At 52.2% G+C, this 23,657-nt stretch overlaps 1 protein-coding gene and 2 long non-coding RNA genes across 3 annotated transcripts; 2 read left to right on the top strand and 1 right to left on the bottom strand.

Annotated features, from left to right (window-relative positions):
- Positions 1–360: 360 nt before the first annotated feature.
- On the bottom strand, positions 361–18,407 carry LOC123931664 (plasmolipin). Its single transcript, XM_045989092.1, has 4 exons — positions 18,123–18,407; positions 5,078–5,251; positions 2,606–2,728; positions 361–1,092 (listed from the first exon to the last, which is right to left on the bottom strand). The coding sequence occupies exons 1-4, from the start codon at positions 18,255–18,257 to the stop codon at positions 976–978; spliced, it is 549 nt and encodes a 182-aa protein (XP_045845048.1). The 5' UTR covers positions 18,258–18,407; the 3' UTR covers positions 361–975.
- LOC123931667 lies at positions 8,714–21,771 on the top strand. Its single transcript, XR_006816286.1, has 3 exons — positions 8,714–8,727; positions 9,985–9,994; positions 20,827–21,771. It is a non-coding gene; the product is annotated as an uncharacterized LOC123931667 (long non-coding RNA).
- LOC123931666 lies at positions 16,768–20,820 on the top strand. Its single transcript, XR_006816285.1, has 4 exons — positions 16,768–17,947; positions 18,527–18,692; positions 20,143–20,379; positions 20,578–20,820. It is a non-coding gene; the product is annotated as an uncharacterized LOC123931666 (long non-coding RNA).
- Positions 21,772–23,657: the final 1,886 nt, after the last annotated feature.

Genomic DNA, 23,657 nt, shown 5'->3' with positions numbered 1-23,657 from the left:
CTTTATTTTTGTAAAAAAAAACAAAAACCCAAAAGTCCCAAAGAACAAGGTCACCAAGCACAGGACAACTTACCAGGCAAGGTCTTGATTCCCTCCCTCCTTCACGTCCCCCGTGCCTCATCAACAGTGTCAGGGAAGCAGTTGGCATGGTTAGCTTTTCCCCAAGGGAGTGTTACAAACAAGGGTTGGAGAGAGGGAGGGAAGGCTGGCTGGGTATTTCATCACTGAGAAGTTGCTTCCAACGGATTGTTTGAAATCACTCCTACGTTTGAAATGCAGGAAAGGAAGACTGTGCCATCAGAAATGATACCCCTCTTTCTGCAAAGGTCTCCCTCGAAGGAGCCTTTGGTTTGGGGGAGGGGCGCACCTGGGTGGCTCACTCGGTTAAGTGGCCAACTCTTGATCTCAGCTCAGGTCTCAATCTCAGGGTTGTGAGTTCAAGCCTTACTTAGAAAAAAAACCCCAAAACAGTAACAAAAAAACCCCTATGTTTTAAGGACCCAGACCAGTTTCAAAAACTTGCTCTGCAGTCCCAGAACAAAAACTAAGATAAATACACATGGCTTGTTAGGCTTATTCTACGGAAGGTCAGGGGCTGCAGGTCTGGAGTCCTTGTTAGTGTACTTAGTGTTGGTGAGAAGTCTGGGCCCCAGCCTGGGACACTGAGGTTTTCTAAAGACAAAGCAGAGACACTGAGAGGCCTGTATCCCCCGTCGCCTTCCACTACATATGGAGGATGGGCAGGCGGTCCCAGCCATTGGCCTCCTTCCAGCCCCTGTGCGTGCTGACTTGGGCCAAACCAGAGGAACGATCCTGATTCCTTGGGAGTCTGATGAGCAGAGCAGAGCAAGCGTAGTCCCTTCCAGGCCGACTCCACAGAGGGCTCAGGCCTCAGGCTTGCGGGCCGCCCCACGCTGGGACCCGGCTGCAGCCAACGGCCCCAAGGGGGCCATGGCACGCGTGGTCTAGGCTGGTCTAGGCGTAGCCCCCAGCCATCTGACTGGTGGCTGCATTGCTGCCCACTCCCCGCCAGGCCTGGAAGCTGAAGAAAGCGCTCACTCCGTAGGCAATCATCACTAAACACGAAAAGAACTGGAAGAGGAAGAAGACACCAAAGCTGAATTGGTGTGTAGTGTGGCAATGGGGAGGGGGGGTCAGGGGGGACAGATACGAGCACCAGACAGCCTCAGAAAGGCACATACAGTAAAACCTGGAGTAGTGCTCCCCACTTAACTAGAAGAAGCTGCTCTGGCAGCCACCCCAACTCTAATTAGCCACATACTCACTTCCCAAGTGTTTGTAGGGTTGGCGAGATTGCATTCTTGTGGGAGAAACTATGGCTAACCACGCAGCAAGATAGGTCAGACTGTGACATGGGCAACTGGACAGTATGCTGAGAGTGACTGAAGGGTAGGAGCTCCTTCAGACACACATCAGGAATTTAGTTTTAAAAAGACAATGTTCAGGGGGCCTGGGTGGCTCAGTGGGTTAAAGCCTCTGTCTTCAGCTCAGGTCATGATCCCAGGGTCCTGGGATCGAGCCCCACATCGGGCTCTCTGCTCAGCAGGGAGCCTGGTTCCCACCCATCCCCCCTGCCTATCTCTCTGTCTACTTGTGATCTCTGTCAAATAAATAAATAAAATATTTAAAAAAAAAGACAATGTTCAAAAAGTACCCAAGAGGGGTACCTAAGTGGCTCAGTGGGTTAAGCCTCTGTCTTCGGCTCTGGTCATGATCCCAGAGTCCTGGGATTGAGACCTGCATCATGGGCTCCCTGCTCAGCAGAGAGCCTGCTTCTCCCTCTCCCTTTGCCTGCTGCTCCCCCTGACTCTCTGTGTCAAATAAGTAAAATCTTAAAAAAAAAAAAGATTTAAGTAAAATCTTAAAAAAAAAAAAAAAAAAGTATCCAAGGAATTCTCGCCATCAGTTCATAGGTGGACTACACTGGCCCCTGCGGCCACATTCTGAAGCTGAGGAAACCCATGTCCTGGTCTTGCTCCTGCCCAGCCCTGAACTGAACCTTGGCGTGTTCATTTCACTGAGCCTCAGTTTCCTTGTCTGTCCAGAGGAACTGGTAGTCCCTCACTGTGGAAGTCAATGGGTCCTGTGAGGTAATGACTGCACAGGGCCCCGTGGACTGAAGTGTGACAGGGGTGGACAGGGTCGCTGGTATGTCACTGGCTGCTTGATATGGAGCCCAAGTCGGGGCTTCCTGAGAGATCTGTAAATCCCCCCAAATGGTTTAAACCAAAAGGGTTTGTGTGCACCCTTTTTAAGAAGGGTGGGCAGTTTTTAACAGATTCTCCAAGGGGGCACACGGACTGTAAATCAGTACGAAGCACCTGCATGCCAGAAAAGTTCAACAGTGAACCCCAAACTCCCATTTACCATTGAGAGTATTTTCGTGTTGCAGTTCCTTGAGGTTTACTGCTAACTGTGGAGGACAAACCTCCACGTCCCTGAGCCCCTCCTGAGAAGGAGGTCCTGTGGAGGTGGCAGATGCTGGCCTCAGACCAGGAGGTGGTGGAAGCCCAGAGGCACAGACTTGGTTTGACCCGCCCCTCCCCCATCACTGCCAAGGGCGCCCCCAAGGACGCATACTCACAGAGGCTGCCGCACGCTGGTTATACGGCCGGGTACCCTTCAGGGACGTCGGCTCCACAGCGGCAGAGCAGGTGATGAAGGCCGTGATGTAGAGAACAGTGGCGCCCACGTTGAATATCATTAACTAGGGGGTGGGGGGAGGGGAAAACAGGCTTAAGATGGCAGACTCTTTCGGTTCCCCCTGGCACACTCCTTTAATATCCAGAACAGGGGCTGGGGCTCAAGGATGGGGACAGATACATGGGTCTTTCCACTATACTCCTCAGGGTGGCAGTCCACATGGGGTCAACCCATAGGCCATCCAAGCGGGGAGCATAAACACACGTAAGGCTGAGAGGGGAGGGGAAATGATGGGAAGGCCTGAAGTGATCTGGTCAGGGGAGGGGCAGTGACAGCCCCACAAGGCAAACTCCATTCCCAATGGCAGGAGACCAAACCAAGGCCATCTCTGAGAGCACTAGCTGAAGAATTCCAGGGCCATGTTCTTCCATGCAAGCTTGGCCCCCACTCATGGCACTGTGGGCCTTGGTCCTAAGGCTGGCCCTGGAAGACCTCCCATCCCTCTCTGCCCCACCATGGGGGAATCTCTGTCTGCCTTTTGGCCACATCCTAGACTCAAGGCCGCCATGTCAAATGCCAGGGTGAGGACCCAGCAGGATTCTGGGGCTGACTGACAGAAGGGACGTTCGGCTGACATTCAGGCCCGAGTCCCATTTCCCCAACACTTTGGTCCCTGGAGCCCATAAACAGTCTTAGCAGAGATTGCAAACTGGTGGCCCTCAGGCACATTTGGTTCAACCTATAGATTTTTTTTTAAATCTAAAATGAGATTTTTTTAAAGCTTTTTTTTAAAGATTTTATTTATCTGAGAGAAAGAGAGAGAGAGATAAAGAGATAGTGAGAGAACGCATGAGCAGGGAAGAGAGGGAGAAGCAGGGAGCCCGACATGGTGCTCGATTCCAGAACCCCAAGATCATGACCTGAGTTGAAGGGAGATGCTTAACCAACTGAGCCACCCAGGTGCCCCTAAAATGAGATTTCATATGAAAACCCAAAGAGCTCATATAAAACTTTCAATCTTAAAATATCAAGATTTGGTACCAAGGGGCCCGCACTCCCACTAACAGTAGGAGCTGGCTCCCTACAGACAGACCCGTACAGGTTCTCCAGGACCCCTCCTCAACCTACATCACTCACTCACCTTGCCCAGGCCCGGTAGGGGGCTTGTAGTCCCCATCCCAGAAAATGCCAGTTTGACAATCCCAATCCAGTTGTCTCCAGATGCAGCCAAGCCTTATCTGCCAATAGGCCCAGCAGCCAAAGAGACACTGCCCCGCTATCTTGGCCCAGGAAAGGAGTGTCTTTCCAACAAGAGCTGTGGCCGGAGCCCCTGATCTGTGCTCAGAGACACTGAGGTCCCCGCCATCTTGGGAGATTTCTTTCTCCTAGGACATGGCCATGACCGGGACTGGACCCTAGCCAGGAAGTCCAGCCGTCCCCTCCTCATCCCAGGATCTTCTCTGCAAGCCCAGCGGCCACCACAAACACTGCCTGGCTCCTGCCAGTGATGTCAAGATCTAACAAACCCGTTCTGTCTTGAGGATGACTCACGTTTCCTCAGTTTAAACAGTCATTGAATTCCACACAATGCCGCCTAGTCCCAGCCTTGCTTGTCTTACAATCATGTGCCTCTCTTGCCTCGCGCCTCACTGAAAGCCTGAGACCCCAGCTGCAGGGGTTTTCCAGGTCAGAGAAAAAAGCCCAGCAAGCTTTCTGTGACTGGCCGGGGAACTTCCTATGGCTGCTCTCAGCTCTGTGTCCTGAGAAGACTGACCTGGACAAAGCAGGGAGGCCACCCTCTCCCGGGCTGTTGGGGCCTTATTCTGGGTAATTCTGATAGTTTGGCTGAGGGTTGGGAGAGTGTGATGGACCTCCTGAAACACAGGTTCAAATCCCAACTGCCCCCACAAAACAGAAAAACACTTTCAAGATTCCAAATGCAGGGGGCTCTCCATTCAAGAGCCCTCACAGGGACACCTGGGCGGCACAGTGGTTAAGCATCTGCCTTTGGCTCAGATCATGATCCCAGGATCTTGGGATTGAGCCCCATGTTGGGCTGCCTGCTCAGCGGGGAGGCTGCTTCACTCTGTCCCTCTCCCTCTGCCTGCTGCTCCTCCAGCTTGTGCTCTCTCTCTCAAATAAACAAATAGTATCTTAAAAAAAAAATAGAGAGAGCGAGCGAGAGAGAGAGCCCCTCACTTCTCCCTTCCCTGAAGAAAGCCAAGTCTAGGTCCTCCTGAATTTGTGGCCATCCATCCTCCTTCCCCCACTCAGCTCTACAGCTGGCTGAGGGCCAACCCCCACCAGCCGCATCTCAGGCAGGGAAGGTGCCTCTGTCACAGCTGCTCCCAGAGGCAGAGGGGTCAGCCTTGAGGCAACCCTCCCGCCCCACCGTGCTCCCACCCGGACTCACCACCAGCGGCCAGGGCACCATGTACATTTTCATGTGCAGCTGAAACAGGTAGAGGATGAAGAAGACGATTGTCACCAGCCAGAGGAAGACAGCCACGAACATGACCCAGCCGTAGGCCGGGTACAGGTGGTATGGGGTGTCGGCAATCAGGGCCCACACCAGCAGCCCCAGCACCTGGAGGGATGAGATAGGGCCAAGAGTCCCCCAGAGTCCCCAACACTCTGGCCGGAGGCCATAGGGCTCGCTCTGCAGGACCCATTTCTCATTTAGTCAAAGAAATATTTATTTGGCTCCTAGTGCTTACCAGGTAAAGGGAGTTACCCTTGCCTGGTAACTCCTTTCAGATCTCAGTTGAAATGAGACTGGTCCTCCAGTCTGGCTTCTAGAACACTTCTTTTGTGCCCTCCTGGCCCCCCAGGCACCTACCACCCAGGACCGGATTCTGTTTCCTTCCCCTGACTTTTGAGTTCCCTGAGGGCAGGACAATGACTGTCTCACAGCTGCATCCAGACAGTCAGCAAACCTCTCAGGGAGCCATCCTGGCTTCCTCCACGGCTTTCACCACCTTCCTTGCAGCCCGAGATCCCCGAGGCTGAGGCACCCTCCCTTCTCCACAAGGGCACGCTCTGCAATCTCTGGAACTAGGCATGATTCAGCGCTAGCTCTGAGGCAGGGAGGGTCTAATGGGGGGCTCTGGAGAAAGGCTCCCTTGCTGACAAAGATACACCAAGACAACTGTCTCTCTTCTTTCTTGGATGGCATCCAGGCATTGTGGCAGCAAGGCTCACGGGGACCCTGCCACAGCTGGAGAATGAGCTAACCATCAGACGGATCAGAGAGAATGGCTCAAGGGCCAAATCCATCTCTGGCTGCTGGTTCTGGAAACAAAAAGGCTCCTTAGCCAAAAGCTCCTATACCAGCCCCCTGGAGAGTTGGTGCTTACCAGCGAGCACACCCAGCACTGAGAACCTGCTGCGCGCTCCCGCGCCCGCGCCCCGCCAAGGACCGAAGGCATGTTTCATACCCATTCCCCTACATGTGAGGGGTCAGGACAGGAATGACCTTAGCTGAGTCCAGAATCTGTAGGACAATGCTCCTTTCTCCCCGTCCTGCCCCTCCTGCCCAAGAGGGCGGGGAAGGGTGTGGTTGACTTTTCCTCCCAGTGGGAGGTGAAGCCCTGGGGCCTGGGAGCCAACAGCTGGGCTTTAATCCTGCCCATGCTGTTGGACCCTGGGCAAGCTCCTTTCCCTCTCTGTGCAGCTCCGGGGGGAAAACTCCAGTCTCCCCACCAGAATGCAGGTCCCATGAGGAGTCTGAGCTTGGTCACTGCTGTATCTCCAGGGCCCGGAGGTAGCTGGTCAGTAGATCTGTGTGCAGAACTAACGAGCCTCGGTTTCCTTATCCATGAAATGGGGGTCAGAAACCTGCCCAGCACAGGAAGCAGGGGTGAATGAGTGATGTGCTCCTGGCCTTGCCCCCCTCCACCCACCAGAGATGGGTTGGCAGCGGCCTGGGTGGCCCAATTTGGGGGTGAGGAAGGCAGCAGGGCCTTGCCTGCAGGCACCCAAGTGAGGGACAGAGCGGTTACCGGTGAGGACCCAGAGCTGGGGTGTCTCAGCACAGCACCCCCAGCTTTTACCACCCATCCTCAGGCACCCTGCCTGAGAAGAACATATGAGAGCAGCCAAGAGCCCCCAGAGCTGGGTGAGGCCACTGCTCTGAAGGAGAACCCCCCCCCACACACACACACAGCGATCGTTGCAGGACCCTCCCAAGTAAGAACCAGACTCGTCAGAGACAATCATCCTTCCACTTCAAGCGGGGTCCTGATGGGCCCCCCGGCCAATGTGCTGCCTGCTCCAACCACCAGAAAAGGAAGTCAGAAAATGCGCTGAACTGAAAATCAAGAGAAGACCAATTTGGCTTCACCCTAACGTGTACCTACCACTTACTGGTATTACTCCTTGGTTTGGCCGCAGAGATCACTGAACGCCCTTCGGGACCGTGCCAGGCCTCAGGTAAGCCACTCCCTGTTTGCTTCACAGTTTCCTCATGACCCCCTCATTGGTGTGTACTATGTATTTCCCCCATTTTTCAAACAGAAACTTGGAGGAAAATATCTGCGGCTGCCCATGGTTGCCCCCAGGGTTAGAGGTAGGGCAGGGCAGGATTTGAACCCAGCTCTGACCTTCTCTGGAACCCAGGCTACTGAGAGTTACTTAGTAACATGTGAAAGATGAGGACACCTGAGCTGTCCCCTGGCTCTGCCCTGCCCTCCAAGCCCAGCCCTGGTTTCCAGATCAGCAAGCACAGCCTCTGAGAGATGAAGCCGCCGGATAAGCAGCGGGAATTTCTGGGGTTCCTCCTGGCTTTGCCAACCTGGCCCTGTGCCCTGGGAGCTGCCTCGGTTTCTGCCCTCAAACAAGGAAAGGTCCACTCTTCCCTTGGAACCAGAGAGACTGGTTTTTCCCGTCCACTCTCCCCCAGCCCCAGGAATCTGAATGGCGCACCCCAGCCCCAGTGGGGCCCCAGGGAGACCCCACTCAGGACAGGGAGGCCCCACGTTTGCCAACCCCTCTGCTAGCCTGATGGCCTCATCCCCCTCTGGCCAAGGACCCCTCCTGTAGCTGGAAGAATGGGCCAGAGGACTTGTCCTGTGGTCTACTGGACAAGAGTAAACCCCACTTTTCAGAGGGAAGGGGACAGGAGTAGGTAGCCAAGGGTAGAGAGCAAAGGAGGGCCGCCTGTCTCCAGGGTGTGACCCAGGCCCCTCTGTCCAGGATAGTCGCCTTGCAGCTCGGGTGCCCCTCTCTGGGACTATTCATTCAACAAGTATCTATCAAGCACCTACTACTATGTGAGCCAAACAGACAAAACACCTGCTCTCCCAGAGCTCCCACTCTACGGAGGGGACCCAGATAAAAGCCCAGTGCATCGGTGAATGTGGACAAGCAAGCCACAGGGTAAGGGTAAGGTAAGCAAGCCACAAGCTATGGGAAAAATGCAGCTGAGGAGGAACGGGCAGTGGGGTCATTTGCAATTTCAGATAAGAGGCCAAGAAAGATCTCACTGGGAAGGTTACTTGTGAGCAGCGGGAACAGCAAGGATTGGCCAGGAGAGAGGCACGGACCAGATTCTCCTTCAGAGTCTCCAGAAGGAACCAACTATGTCAATAGCTCGATTTTGAACTTCTAGCCTCCAGGACTGAGAGACAATAGATTTCTGTTGTCTGAAGCCGCCCAGTTTATGGTATTTTTGTGATGGAAGCCCAGGAAACCAACACGTCTTTTTTTTTTTTTTTTTTTTTTAAAGATTTTATTTATTTATTTATTTGACAGCGAGAGAGATCACAAGTAGGCAGAGAGGCAGGCAGAGAGAGAGAGAGGGAAGCAGGCTCCCCACCAAGCAGAGAGCCCGATGTGGGACTCGATCCCAGGACCCTGAGATCATGACCTGAGCCGAAGGCAGCGGCTTAACCCACTGAGCCACCCAGGCGCCCCCCAACACGTCTTTTTTAGCTACTCTTTGACAGCTGACAGATGTCGCCATCTGACCTGTGATACTGACATCAGTTCTGATGGAGGGGGTTCAGGCTCTGGCCCTGCCAACTTACCAGCTGTGTGACCCAGGGCAAGTTGCTGGACCTCTCTGTGCCTTAGTTTCCTCATCCTCCAAATGTACCTACCTCAGGGGTTAGTTCTGAGATTAAAGAAAGTAATAAATGTAAGGGACTTAGATCAACATGTTCTACTGTCATTATCAAGCTGAGAGGCTGGACTGTGGGTTTTCCAATCCATTCTCTGCCCATATTCCTGAGGTAGAAGTAATTGTGTGTGCAGTTCCCAGGGGTGTGAGGCCTCACTGAGATAAAGAACATATCTAAACTTAAACACCAGGCCTGGTGCCTGGCAGCTCAGGGTCCCATGCCAGTGTGGGCCCCACCTGTCTCTCAGATAAGGCAGCCGGGCTTATCTGAAGGGCAGGCCCCAGAAGGGGAGCCCTGCCCCGCCCTAGAATGCCTCCTGGAAGCGCACTCCTTCTGTTCCTCATAGGCTGAGGGGTTCTGGGGAGAACCCTTCATCCTCAGACCTCAGTATGCCCCTCAGGACAATGGGGGCAGGGAGGTTCCACTTAGTGCTCTCCAAGGCTCCCTTCAGCCTGGGCCTGACACTCCTCCAACTACACACCTCCCCCAGCGGGGCCCAAAGCCCTCTCCCCCTGGTACTGGAGGGACCCCACCAGCCCCAGCACTAAGCTAAGTCTTCTAGCGCCCAAAGACAGTCACTCTTCTTATCCCTCTCCACTTCCTGAGCTGGGTCAGACCCTTGTGGATTTGCTGTATGACCTTGGGAAAGTTACCCAAACTTTCTGATGTTTCTTTATCTGACATGTGAGAGGATTGAGCAGGTGCACCCATCCTGGTCACCTCACAGGGGTGTCACTGCAGGTAAAATGCTGTGAAGGAAAACGTCAACAGCTGTAGTGGTGGGGTGTGGTATGAGGGCCGTTGGGATCTCTGGGAGGGAGTAGAGAGGGGCTTACCTCCCAGAGTGGGGTGCCTCAAGGAGTGGCAGCACTTCAGAGGCTGGATGCAGACACTGGGGACTCAAACTCAGCCAAGGCAGGCAGGTCACAGAAATGGCCAAGGCTGTCCAGGTGGGAAGTGCGGAGCCGAGAGCAACCTGCTGGCGTCAGGGGAATGCAGCCTGGGGCAGCCAAGACTTCCAATATCCCAAGACACACTAGAAATCTGAATTCCTATGTGAAATCTTCAGCTTTTTAAACAGTTGGCAATGAATCCAAAGGTTTTGGAGATAATGTGAGGATGGGGCCCCACCCAAAAGCTGCCAGAACTCCCTTCTCTCCACTACACTATCCAGGAAACTGGGAGCCGGGGGCGACGTGAGCCCTTCTGGGGTTCCCCCTCACAGGGACACATCTGGGCAGCTGAGGACACTCTGAACTTGGCCTGGCCAGGCCCAGCCTCCACCCCTGCCCTGACCCTTCTTCCCACAGTGAAAGGGACTTTATGGGGACAAAAGCCACCCATTGTGTCATGAGAGACAAAGGCGCAGGGGACAGAGGCTCCGGGGCGCCTGGACTAGCTACAACACACCCACACGCCAGCCCCTCCCTGTGTAGAGGTGGCGGGCTGGGGTATGTGGGGGGGCAAGGAGACGGCTCTCTGGAATCCCCGCGCTGTACATCCCAGCACTCGGGAGTCCTGGGGGCCGCCTCCCAGCTCCACCACCGGGGTTCACAGGTTTCACTTTTCTCAGCCTTCCCTTCACTCCAAAGCTGTCATTTGGCCTCTCCCACCTGGGCAAACAGGACAGGCCAACCCAGACCAACAGCAAAGGGCCCTTAATATCCAGGGCCGGGCTCACTGGGCTACCAAAAAAACCAGCTCACCCCTCTCTGCCCACTATGCAGATTCCCAGTAGCCATGGGGACCAGGGCAGCGCCCTGTGGCTCCCTGAGACCGTCAATGAGCAGGAAATTGGGGCCTGGTCCTCACTGAGTTCCAGCACCAACCACTCACCAGCTGTCAAGGAGCGACCAACACCTGACCCTGCCACAGGTACGGAACAGCGTCCACCCACCATCCTCAGCCTCTTTTTTTTTTTTTAAGACTTTATTTATTTATTTGACAGATCACAAGCAGGCAGAGAGAGAGAGAAGAGAGAGGAGGCAGCAGGCTCTCCGCTGAGCTGAGAGCCCAATGCGGGGAGCCTGATGCCGGGCTCGATCCCAGGACCCTGGGATCATGACCTGAGCCAAAGGCAGAGGCTTTAACCCACTGAGCCACCCAGGTGCCCCACAGCCTCTTTCCATGTACACCTGGTTAAGAAACTACCCAAGGGCACCCAGGCCTGAATTCAAGGCCATGGTTGCTACTGTGTATTCATGGGAGAGTGTCTTCCCCAGTCAGGGCCTGAGGGGCCCTCAAGGGCCGCCTTCGCAGTTCTGCCACAAGCACAAACTACCTGTACTGTATTTTTACTCTGTATTTTTATGTATTTGGAAGATTTTTATAGAAGGTATTTCATTTATTTTTGAAATAGGTAATCTGTAGGACATGGCACGTAACAAAATGGCATTTTTAGCACGTTTCCCTCCTCCCCTGATACTCAGTTTCTTCCCCAGGGGCAAACAAGAGGGGCCTCTTAGGTATCTTTCCAGGGACTGTGCACGCACGCACGCACGCACGCACCCCCTCTTTAAACAGGTGCGTCTCTATATATTCTCTCTTCCTCCCATACACACAATAGTATTCTACACACACAGTTTTGCACCTTGCCTTTTCCACTTAACTATACAGCCTGGAGACTGTCCATCATTACAGAGAGCTGCCCTCCTGTTTTCTCCGAGGGGTAAGATGTTATCTTTTCACTAACTGCAAAATACGCCACTGTACACGTGTCATAATTTACTATAACAGTATGTGTCAACTATGTTTCAGTTAAAAAATAAATAAGGCGCACCAGTGTGGCTCAATCAGTTAAGCATCTGCTTGGGTTCAGGTCATGACCCTACGGTACTAGGATCAAGTCCCGCATCAGCCTCTCTGCTCAGCGGAGAGCCGGCTTCCCCCTGTTTGTGCTCTCTCTCCCTGACAAAATAAATTTTTAAAAATATTTAAAAATAAATAAATAGAATGCTGATGAGAAATTTTTAAAAAAGCAACAACAGTGGCACCTGGGTGCCTCAGTGGGTTAAGCCTCTGTCTTCGGCTCGGGTCATGATTCCAGGGTTCTGGGATCGAGCCCCGCATTGGACTCTCTGCTCAGTGGGGAGCCTGTTTCCCCCTCTCTCTGCCTGCCTCTCTGCCTATTTGTGACCTCTCTTTCTGTCAAATAAATGAATAAAATCTTTAAAAAAAAAAAAAGAAAGAAAGAAACACAAGTCCATGTGGTATAAAAAAACACCATGAGCAAAGTCAAAAACAACACTAGGAAAAAAATATTTGCAAATCATCTGGAGGTCCTAATAACTGGTAAGACAGACTTAAGACTCCACAGAATGGAGAAAGAGGACAAACAGACGACAAATACAAACAGCTCTCCAACTCGTTTTTCCAAGGCCAACCTCACTCATTAGAGAACTAGAAAACGCTACTACCCCGAGTGATCAGTGATGGGAGGGGCGCAGGTCCTGATTCACCAGGCTGGTGACCCCTCCAGAGGGGTTTGACAAGCTCTATCAAAATCACGAACACTCAGGCCTGTGGCCAGCAGTCCCGCTTCTGGAAATGTACTGGACAGATGCGCTCAGTGGCTTGTGTGTGCTCATTCACTGCAACAGGGTGCAAAACAGCAGGAGTGGGAACCCCAGGTGTCTGTCCACAAAGGGGTGGGCCCCACGAGTCAAGGCAGCACGTAATGGACCCCTGCAAAGCCCTAAGCCAGCCATCACGCTCCATGCACGAAGAGCAGACCACAAGACATTTTCTACATGAAAAAGGAGCAGACACAGAAGGATGTGCATGGAAAGACTGTATTCCTTGGGTAAAGTGGGGAGAGGTGGGACTCTCCCGCCAAGTGTGTGCCTCTGTCAAAAGCCTGAAATGGAACCTGGGAAACCAGGGCAGGCACGGGTGGGGCGACTCTAACTGGAAGGGACAAAGATTTTTCAGCCTGCTCTTTCCCAGCTCGTTTCATTCTGAACCATAGTAAATATATTACCTATTAAAGAAACTCAGAACAGGAAGGATTAGAGAAAGAAAACACCCAGCACAGTACGTGCTGTCAAGGGGGAAAAGCACCGCAGGGCACACGCACAGAGTGTTCCCATCTGTGGTTTTTAAAGTGAGGACAGGGGTCACGTGCAGAAAAATGCACACACTCAGCGTAGAATGCTGCCTTCCTGCAGGCGGCTACCTCGGGGGACTGGTCCAGGACTGGTCCAGTAGGAGAGAGATGACACTCACATTAATTACCCTTTGTATTGTTGGACTGTTCTGCTGTGTGCCTGTGTGATTTTCTCAAGGAATACAATTTTTTAAAATGCGCGCATCAGGGGCGCCTGGGTGGCTCAGTGGGTTAAGCCGCTGCCTTCGGCTCAGGTCATGATCTCAGGGTCCTGGGATCGAGTCCCGCATCGGGCTCTCTGCTCAGCGGGGAGCCTGCTTCCCTCTCTCTCTCTGCCTGCCTCTCTATCTACTTGTGATCTCTCTCTGTCAAATAAATAAATAAAAAATCTTTAAAAAAAAAATAAATAAAAAAAATAAAAATAAAATAAAATGCGCGCATCAGTAGAGAAAGGACTACATGAACACCGAATGACACCAGGACATGCCCTAAATCGGTAAACAGGGAGGGACCATAACAGAAGGGATCTCAGGTGCCCTGGGTGTAAGAAAAGCAACTTACTGAACAAAGGAGAGGGCATAAAACCATCCCCATTTTTCACAATGCACAGGAAAAAGAACTGGCAACTCCCTACAGGGGTCCCCTTGGGGAGATGGGCAAGCAATCCAAGAATAACTTTGGCCTTATCTGTAAAAGGTTTTCATTTTGTAAGGAGAATGTGTTCACATATTTATTCCAAACACTCAACTCCCTCCAGGCCACAACCAGTGGGGCGTGTGGGTGGAGATAACAAGACCAAGCACTGGTTTCCTCTGGGCAAAGGAGGTGGACCAGCAAGCTTGCAGGGCCTGGCATGATGTATCCAGGAGACTGAACCCATATAGCTCAGGGCTAAAGAACACCCTGGGAGGCCCCAGCACTGCACTTCCAACAAGACCGAGCTCTGCTCACACCTCAGAAACCCCCACAATCTCCTCTGGGCAGCCTCTTGTTGGAGGACAGAGGGGACTTGCAGGCCTTGCCCTGACCCCCACCGGGAGAGGAAGGTGAAGTGCCTGCTGGGACTGGGGACAGAGCCAGGATTACGGCAAGGAAGAACCTTCTAATACTCCCAAATGCACAAGGACAGTGCTGGCAGCCTTGAGAGAGACTGAGCTCCCCGTCCCTGGAAGCATGTAAGCTCCCGGGACCTCTGGGAGCAAGCATGAAGAACCCTATGATTCTACGGCTCTGTGAATCCTAACTGCCCTTCATTCCAACACATGCGGCACTAAGCCCTTTACAGCACCATATTCCACATTCCTCACTATTCCATAGTCACTATTTTACCAATAAGGAAAACAGAAGCTCTAGGGTATTAGGGAAGGTGCAAGATCACACAGCCAGGAAGGGGCAGCCAGGATCTGAACCCAAGGTTCTCTGCTTTCAGGCCAGTGCTCCCACCAATACTCTCTGCATCACCCGCGGGTCACTGTGATCTAGTGGTGGATGAAGCTTCTGATATTTTGTTCAAAAACGGAAATGATGTAGCCACCTCCAATTCCAAGAGGTCCAGCAAAAAAGGACAGAATGTGCCAAACACTGATTGGCCCACTTATATGGGCTTCTATGCCCGAGGCCTCAGGGATGCCTTCTGACTGCAGGGCTTTTGGGCAAGCTATTCTAAGGATCATCTGTTTGGAACCTCCTTCTTACTACTCCCTTCCTTATAACTAAACCCTTCAGAGCCCACTTTCTGTCAGGAAGCCTTCCCTAGTGGCCCTGGCCCTGGATAAATCTCCCTCCCTGAAGGAGGTCTCCCTTCCTTCCCCTCCAAAGCACCCCAGGAATCTGTACCCCCTACCAAAAAAATAAAAACAAAACAGGAAGCATAGCTAGAAGCCCTGCTTTGTATGTGAGTGCAAATTCTGACTGCCACTCTACCCTGTGTGACTTTATATACATGTTCCTCACTCTGCTCATCAGTAAGCCCCGATAAGATAATCCTTCTCCCCAGAGCTGTACGGTCAGTTAACGACACCTTGCACAAGATTCCTTCCACCCCCTAGCCACACCCCTGCAACATCAAAACCTCTAGATTTTTTTCTTATTTTTTTTTTAAGATTTTATTTATTTATTTGACAGAGAGATCACAAGTAGGCAGAGAGTCAGGCAGAGAGAGAGGAGAAGCAGGCTCTCAGGGCTCCCAGGATGCTGGCATCATGACCTGAACCTAAGACAGAGGCTTTAACCCACTGAGCCACCCAGGCACCCCAAAACCTCCAGATTTTATGACCAAATGAGTTGTCTCTAGCTCAAACTTGCCTGCTTGCTTTTTAGATGCTTATCTGCATAAATTCATCATGTTTCCCTTTTTGCCTAGGCTGCTAGGAAACTCGACAAAGAATCAACAGCCTTAAACTTGCTATAGATTCCTGGTACAATGATCCCTTTTGGGTCTCAAATCAATCCCTTCCCCTCCTACGCACACAAGACGAACTTTTAGAAATATATGACTTTAACTCCTGTTGTATGTAGCTGAGTATCACATTCCACTTAATGTTCTTTCTGGAAGCAGATGGTGGGGGGGGGGGGTGATAAATCAGTTAACACTGAAGTTGGTTCTTCAGGACCCATTTTAATACCAGACAAAGAGCGCATTTCCTTCCCAAGAAGCTGGGAGCTCTCTGCCCACCCCACCTCCCTCCTCCCACCACATCCTTTGAGAAACAAAGGAGAATTAGCTTTCATCTTCCCATTTACTGCCTCCTCCGTGCAGCCTTCCCTGATCCCTTTTAGGAAAGCTCATCCTCTGGGCACCTCCCTCAGACCAAGAGTAAGCAGATGCTGAGTCTTTGGGGGGTTGGAAGGGTCGACCACTCCATCACACCCTCAAAAGCACCACACCCTGTACCCTGTGGGAGCACAGCTGAGTGTGGTGATTAAGAGCATGGGCCAGAAAAGTCAGCCCACACAGGGCTTAGATACCAGTTCTATCACTCTTAGACCTTGGGCAAAGAACTGACCTCTGAGTCTCGGTTTCCTCACCTATAAAAAGGGGAGAATGGTGTATATAAAGCCCTTGCCAAGGAACCCAGAGCCTAGTTCACACCTGACTGGTGGGAGCTTTAATGCTTCTCAGCAGATGGTGGTGCCTGTTGGGGTAAAGACCCCTAGGAAACTAGGAAGCTGTCCACTGGAACTGTCTGTGGCCAGAGAAACAGCTCAGAAAGCAGCTTCTCCCACAGGTAGGTTGGTTAAGGCACTAAAAGGTGCAGGTCTTCAGAAGTCTAATAGGAGACCCTTATCCCCCCACCCCAGCCCCAAAAGCACTGCAGGGGGAGGGGGGCAAAGGAAGGCCACCTCACTCACACCCAGTCCCTCAGTGTCTGGACACCTAAGCAAGGCCTCCCAGCAAGTCGCACACCCTGTGTAGACCCAGGGTTGATATCTGTGCAATGGGACGTGAATATTCAGGACTGGGCTGCTAGGCCCACAGGAACAGCCAAATCAGAAATGGCAGCCTCTTCCCAAGGGATCTACCCAGGTCCCAAAGGGCACAGCAGGGCCCTCTTACTCTCAACTCCAGTTCTCACTGTTCAAATGCGAAAGCAGCCCATGCTCAGGTCCCACCAAGCAGGAGCTAAGCCTAGGGCTCCATGAAACCACCCCCCACCCCCAGAGCCCAGCAGAGCTCTCTCCCTATCTCTCCCTGTGGCACTCAAGGCCCTCAGCTTCTGACCACCTCAGAAACAAGGGCTTCAACTCTAGCTGTACCAACCCGATCCCCCCCAACTTCCTTTCCCCTAGTCCATCCCCAAACCCTGGCTAGCACAGCAGCCCCCGCCCCCCAACTCTGAACACCCTCTCCCTTCCTCTGCCAGAGTTCAGTGAAGTCTAAGGTTCCCTCTCCTCCAGGATCCTCCCTGGACTCCAAATTCATCTGCCTCTCCTCTGCCCCTTCAGCCCAGGGCCTGAGGCTCCTTTCCCGCTCCCTGCCACCTTCTCAATGGTCCTGGAGTGCAACATGCAAACCTGCCAATTTAAATCAGGCCCCATGGGACCTCTTACCCACCCTGAGAATCTCCAAAACAACTCTGGGAGAAGATTACAAATGTAGATTTCTGGGCTGCACTTCCTGAAATTCCAATTCCACATTTTTTCCAGCGGGTGGGGATCAAGACTCTACATTTTAAACCCTTACAAGAGAGTCTGAGGCTGGTGCGGGGCCTGAGGGGCCAGAGAGAGATCTGTGAAACCCTGAAACAGAGCTAGCACTGACCTAGGTGGAGGCAGGTGCCGGGGAGGGGGAGGGGCGCCATGTGTCAGACTACCCAGCCTCTCAGCCTTCCATACAAACCAGGATCAGGCAGGAGGGGGACGACGTACATGCCCTAAAAGAAAATGGATCCTGGCCCACCTCCAGTTCCACCTTAGTCCTCTGGACCCTCAGTTGCTGGGCACGTCTCCCACAGGGGCAGCCACCCGGCTTCCTGACCCACCAGAGGGTACCGTGGGAAGAAAGAGAAAACCGCCAGGCCTGAAACTAGTGTGTGGGGAGAGGTGTGTTCCCATCAGTCCGACTCTGCTGGGATCTGCACAGGGTCTGGGAGACATAGGAACCTTGCAAATTCCTCGGCTTCCCACAAATCCCTCCCGCCGGCGCTGGGCGCGGTATCTCGGCCCCCTGGGGCCGGCCAAACCGGCTGGAACCCGGTGGGGCAACCAGTGGAAGCCAGAAAAGCCCGGTCCCCGCGCTAGAGGCCAAGGGCCGCGCCTAAAGGTACGCGCCGGAACCGAGGTGCCCTCTCGCTTAGAAAAGGAGCGTCCGGGGCTCGGCCGAATGGACTTTGCTTCACTCAGGCTGGGTGTCCTGGAGGGCTGGGGGCATTTCCCTGGCAGAGAGAGACAGAGACTGAGACAGAGAGGCTGGGAGACAGCGAACTGGGCGCAGTGACTGTGCGTCTGTGAGCGCTCCTTTGGCTGGCCTCCAGTGACCACCTCGCGGGACGATGGGGTGCGCGCGTGTGGGCACTGTGAACACGGGTGCTCGCGGGGACCGCAACAGGGACGTCTCGAGGTGAGAGGGCTGAGGGTGCTCTCCGGGGCGTGCGTCCTGGAGGCGCCCGGGGGACAGGCGCGTCGCGGCGCGTCGGAGCCTAAGGTGAGGGAGTACTGGGAGCAAAGGAGGCAGCCCCGAGCCCTCCCGGCCCCGCCGCCCCGCAGCCGGACCCCGCGGCCCCGCGCGCGCTCACCAGCTGCAGCAGCATGAGCGCACCGAGGCTGGAGCGCACGAAGCCCAGGTCCGGGCGCAGCGCGGAGACGGAGGCGCCGGCGCCCTGCGCGGGGCTACTGGTTCGCGTGCTCACTTTCGACGGGAACTCGGCCATGGCGGTTCCGCTCGCTTCCCGACGTCTCTCCGGCCGCCACCGCCGCCCCTCCCCGCGGTGGGTGCCGGCTGCCGAGCCGCTCCTTCCCGGGGGCTCCCGCTCCCGAAGCGGCTCCCGGCGCGACGCGCGGCGTCGGGGCGGGGAGTCGCCAGCCGCCAGGTGCGGCCGAGCCCCGGCCCCGCCCCCACCGCGGGACCCGCCCCTTTAACCCTCCGCTCGCCGCCAGGCGGCTCCGCCTAGAGCCGTTCATGGCCGCGTCCACTTTCCAGATGGGGCAACTGAGGCCGCGGTCAGTGAGACGGCTCCGCCACAGCCAGCCTGGAGAGCCGCACTTTTCTCTCCCAAGGAAAGCCACCTCCTGGGAATCTCCCTCAGCGTCGGTGCGGCTTTCACCGATACTCCGCCCCCTGCCAGCCGGTCACTTCCAAGCCGTAGGTAAGCGGGGCTGGGGGAGCGCAGTACTCCCAGGCCTCTCCTGGATGCCACTCCTGGATGCCTCTAGGGGCCTCTCTGAAGTTTCTCCTCACAGCGTGATCCGCATCTCTGCAGGAGTCCTGGGAGATGGGCCCTGGCACCCAGGAGGTGAGGGTCTGAGTTGACCCAGGCTGCCCGTGACTCAATTTACATGGTTTCCACTTCTGAACATACTAAGCAGTAACTTAGAAGATCATTGAGTCGCAGCTTCCTCGTCTGTAATATAGGGATATGAAAGGACCTCACTTCACAGAAGCTCCTGGCACAACGTGACAAGGGCATGCGTGAGGGACATTCACAAGATGGGAGATGATGTTGGAGTTATGGTCTCATTACTGCACCTGCACCCTGAAACATGCGCGTGCGCGCGCGCACACACACACACACCCCTCAGGCCATAAAGGCTTGCACAGATAATTTATCAACCAGTGTTTGCAGAACCTCCACTATATGTCAGACCCTGTCCTAGTCCCTGGGGATACAGCAGGTACAAGCCAGGCAAGGCTTCTCCGGTCCCACTTTCTACTGAGTATGACAAGTGATAGACTGGGAAGGAAAAACGTCGGTGACGAATGCTGTGACCACAATAAAATAGATGTGACGGAGATGGCCAGGAGGCAATTCTTAGATACACTGGTCAGAGAAGACCTCTCAGAGAGGTGACATTTAGGCAGAGAGCTGAAGTATCAGTAGGGCGGGCTTTGGGAAGAACTCAGTAAGTGCAAAGGCCCTGGAGCTGGAGGAAGCCAGACAGTTTGAGGATCATTGGTGGGGTGGGGGTAACGTGAGCAAGGTGGGAGACCCAGCAGGTAGGCAGGGACCAGTTCCCAGAGGGCTATTTAGATGATGGTCCTATTAGTTTCCTATGGCTGCCACCTGACTGTGGTATCTTTAAAAAGAAAACAAAAACAAACAATAACAACAACAAAACCTACCCAGAAATGTATTCCCATATAGTTCTAGAGGTCTGAAAGCTGAAATCAGTTTCAGTTAGCCAAAATCAAGGTGTCAGCAGGACCGGTCTTCCTCTGAAGGCTCTAGAGGAGAATCTGTTTCTTGCTTTTCCAGTTCCTGGTGGTTGCTTCTGGCACTCCTTGACCTGTGACCTCATCTCCTGAATCTCTGCCTCAAGGGTCACATTGACTACTCCTCTTCTGTATGGATCAAATCTCTCTTGGCCCCCCTTGTAAAGACAGCCTTTATTGGATTAAGGGCCACCCAGGTAATCCAGGATGACCTCCCACCTCAAGAACCTTAATTTAATCTGCAAAGACCCTTTTTTCTTTATACAGTAAAATGTACAGATTCCGGGGATAGGGTCTGAGACATTTGGGTAGTTATCTTTCTGCCTACTCAGTAATGGCGGAGAGAGGTTAACATTTTATTCTAAGGCCTCGTGGGTTTCTAACAGGAGAGTGACAAGATCTGATGGCCAATATCTGATGAAAATATCACTGGTGGATGATGACTGAGCCCTTCACCTACCCTGGATGTTCGACCCCTTCGCCACAAGGCCCCTGAGACCCTCCTCCCCACCCCACGGGCCGTGGACACTTGAAATGAGCGGTGCTTCTTGGTAGCTGCAAACCCAGAGACCAGCCTCCCGGTACACTGCACAAGGCCAAGTGCAGAAGAACAAAGCTCTTGGGTAAACCTTTAATTTTATTATGACACAGAAAACAGTAAGATGATTGTTTCCGAGGCAGAGTCTAAAACAGTAGAGTGTTTTTGTTTTGGTTTTGGTTTAGATTTTGTTTTTTTGGCTAATCCCACTTTCATTCCTTTCAAAGGGCAGCAAGCAAGAGTCAATTACTGCATTGTTTTTTACTTTGACATTTTCTTCCAGACCAGCTTCGCTCTCGCCCTTAGTCAGAAAAAGTGGGAAGGAACCTGTCTCCAAGCTGGAACCTGCCACCCACCCAGAGTCTCCACTGGCGCCTTAGAAGTTCTGGGATGCGGTGGGGGAAAAAGAGAACTGGGAAGGAGTCCAGGAATGCCTGTCCTTTCCCAGGCTTGTCCCCCTCTCTGGGGTCTGAGCCAGCCATCTCCACACAGAACACATGGCTTTGTCTCAGTTCTCCTCCATTTTATAAAGGTAGGATGGGAGCATGCTGGAGAGGCAGTGGGGATTCAGGCACTGAGCAGATGTTTAACCTTTACTTGGATGTTCTGGACCCTGAGGACAGGGCTGTGAGCCTGCAGATAAATTGATAACTATCAATTGTGATAACATTACTTCAGGAAAAGAGCAGGGCCCCATGGGAAAGAATAGTTGAGGTTTGGGGGTTGTCAGGGAAAGTATAAACATTTAAACAGAGACCTGAAGGATGAATAGGAATCAGGCAGAGAAAGCCACCATATGTGCAAAGGCCCTGAGGTGGGAAAGACAGGGGTCTTTGAGGAAGGACAGAAGGTTATGAGCTGAAGGAATTGGGGAGAGATGAGGTTCAGGTGGGAGCCAGGGCCCAGATCACCTGGTTTTTAAACACTTGGTAATGGGGTGGCTTATTTAAAAAAAACAAAAAAACAAAACAAAAAACAAAAAAACGACCCTTGAAGGGCAATTATATCTTTTGAGTTACAATTTTTAAAAATTCATAAAGTTTTCCCTGGGGCTCAGTCAATAACCAGCTTCCGGAAACCAGCTCTGGGCAATATTGATTATAAGCAGCAACTATCGATTAAACACTTTTCCAACTGGCCCTATGCTCAGTGCAGTGGGGTTGGTTCAATTTCTTTAATTGCATAATTAATTCATTAATTGATTTCATTGCACATCATACACACACATCTCCAAACCTGTACCTTTGATGTAGTTTTGGAATATTGATGAGGTCAGGATGAAACAGCCAAGAAAGAATTCTTGAAATGTCTTTGGTGCAAAAAGGTGATTTTATGAAACCACAGGGACAGGACCTGAAGGCAGAAAGATCTGCTCCCCTGGGGTTGTGAGGGGTGACTGATTATATACTTGAGAATTGGGGGAGGTGAGGAAAAGGGGAGGTGTCCAAAAGGACTTTCATAGGGGCGCCTGGGTGGCTCAGTCTGTTGACCAGCTACCTCCAGCTTGGGTCCTGATCCTAGGATCCTGGGATGAGGCCCCACATCAGGCTCCCTCTTCGTGGGGGAGCCTTCGTCACCCTCTCCCTCTCCCTGCCACTCCCCCTGCTTGTGCCCGCCTCTCTCTCTCTCTCTCTCTCTCTCTCTTTCTCTCTCTCTCTCAATCTGTGCCAAAGAAGTTAAATTAAATACTAAAAAAAAAAAAAAAAAAGACTTTAGGGGTGCCTGGGTGGCTCAGTGGGTTAAGGCTCTGCCTTTAGCTCAGGTCATGATCTCAGGGTCCTAGGATGGAGCCCCTGCATCGGGCTCTCTGCTCAGTGGGGAGCCTGCTTCCCCTTCCCCGCCTACTTGTGATCATCTCTCTCTCTAACAAATAAATAAAATCCTTAAAAATAAAAAAATAAAAAAAAGACTTTCATATGCTAAAGAAGACCCCCAGGATACTGGAGGCCTTGCTATTAAGTTAAGGTTGTTTTTCACTGTAGCAAAGCATTAACATTAAGAGAGTTGGAAGTTTCCTGGAGGACTGTCACACATCCCCCTCCCCTGGAGGGGGGTGCGGGGAGGGGGGGCAGCTTTGTTCTCAGCTTCCCTTCTGCTCTTTCCTCACCTTGTAGCTAATCACTGAGAAGAGTTTGAGTAGCCTAGCTTATCTTTTTTTTCCTTTTTTTTTTTTCTTAAGTAACCTTTACACCCAAGGTGGGGCTCAAACTTAACAAGATTGAGATAGAGAAGAATTTGCTCTTCTGACTGAGCCAGCCAGGCACCCCTCCTGGCGTATCTTTTCTTCCCTCACTACCACATGACATGGAGAAATGTAGAGACTTGCTTTGTAAGTAATTTCAAAAAAAAAAAAAACTTTTTTTTTTACCAAAAAATAAGATTATACTATATATACTGAAACTTGACTTGTATTTAACAGCTTGGACATTTCAATTTCACACGAAGGCTGCCTTTTTACATGTTGTGTAATACTTGATAGAGTGGCTTCTACCTAATCTCCTATCCCTTCCTCTCAACTGATAGGTGAGTTCCAATAGTTTCTCATTACTGGTAATATTATATAAGCCTTCTTATTTACATATGGTAGCTCGCATGTGAGATTATCTGTGGAACCAGTGTTCAAAGCAGAACCACTGGACTGAAGAGTATTTGCATGTTTTTTTTATACATACTGTCATGTTTTTATAGATACTCCAAAAGATGCCCACTTTTGGAAGTGGGAGGAAGAGGAAGTTTAACTATTTGCCCCACCTATGATATGTGTGATGAGCATTGAAAAAAAAAGTCTCATTGTTAACATTGGCATTTCCTTCGGCATTAGCTAGTGGGGCTGAGTTTCTTCTTAAGCTTATTGCCATTTGTATTTCTTTTTCCTCAAATTTAAGGTTTGAATGCTTTGCCCTGGCGTAGTAAGGAATTTATAGTTGCCCAAAGAGAGGTCTGGCCTTTGCCCTCAGCTTCTGGGAGGTCATCTCTAAAGCTTTGGAACATTCTGCCCCAAACAAGTCTTTGTTCAGGGTGGGGTCTGGTCACACCTAACAGTGTGGTTTGGGGAACTTGAAATCAGCTCGTTTCACTCGACCTGGAAAAGTTGGAAACAGATGAGCTCTGTGGGCAGTCGGTCACCTGTGGCCACAGGAGGAAGGTCCTGTAAAGATTCTGGACACCAAAGTGGCAAATTTACCTGGTCAGTGATGCTCCACAGTCACACATCAGTGCTGAGGAAATAATGCATGGAATCCATGATTCCCTGGGGAGTGGACAACCATTTGGAACCTAAAAGTCACCGTTTTAAAAATTACACAAGTCCTCAGTTTCAGTATGTTCACTGTAGTGAGCCATCATCGCTACTAATTTCCGGAA

The sequence above is a fragment of the Meles meles genome, chromosome 19, assembly GCF_922984935.1.
Source record: "Meles meles chromosome 19, mMelMel3.1 paternal haplotype, whole genome shotgun sequence".
NCBI classification, from domain to species: domain Eukaryota; kingdom Metazoa; phylum Chordata; class Mammalia; order Carnivora; family Mustelidae; genus Meles; species Meles meles.
This window is presented reverse-complemented; position numbering and strand designations above follow the sequence as displayed.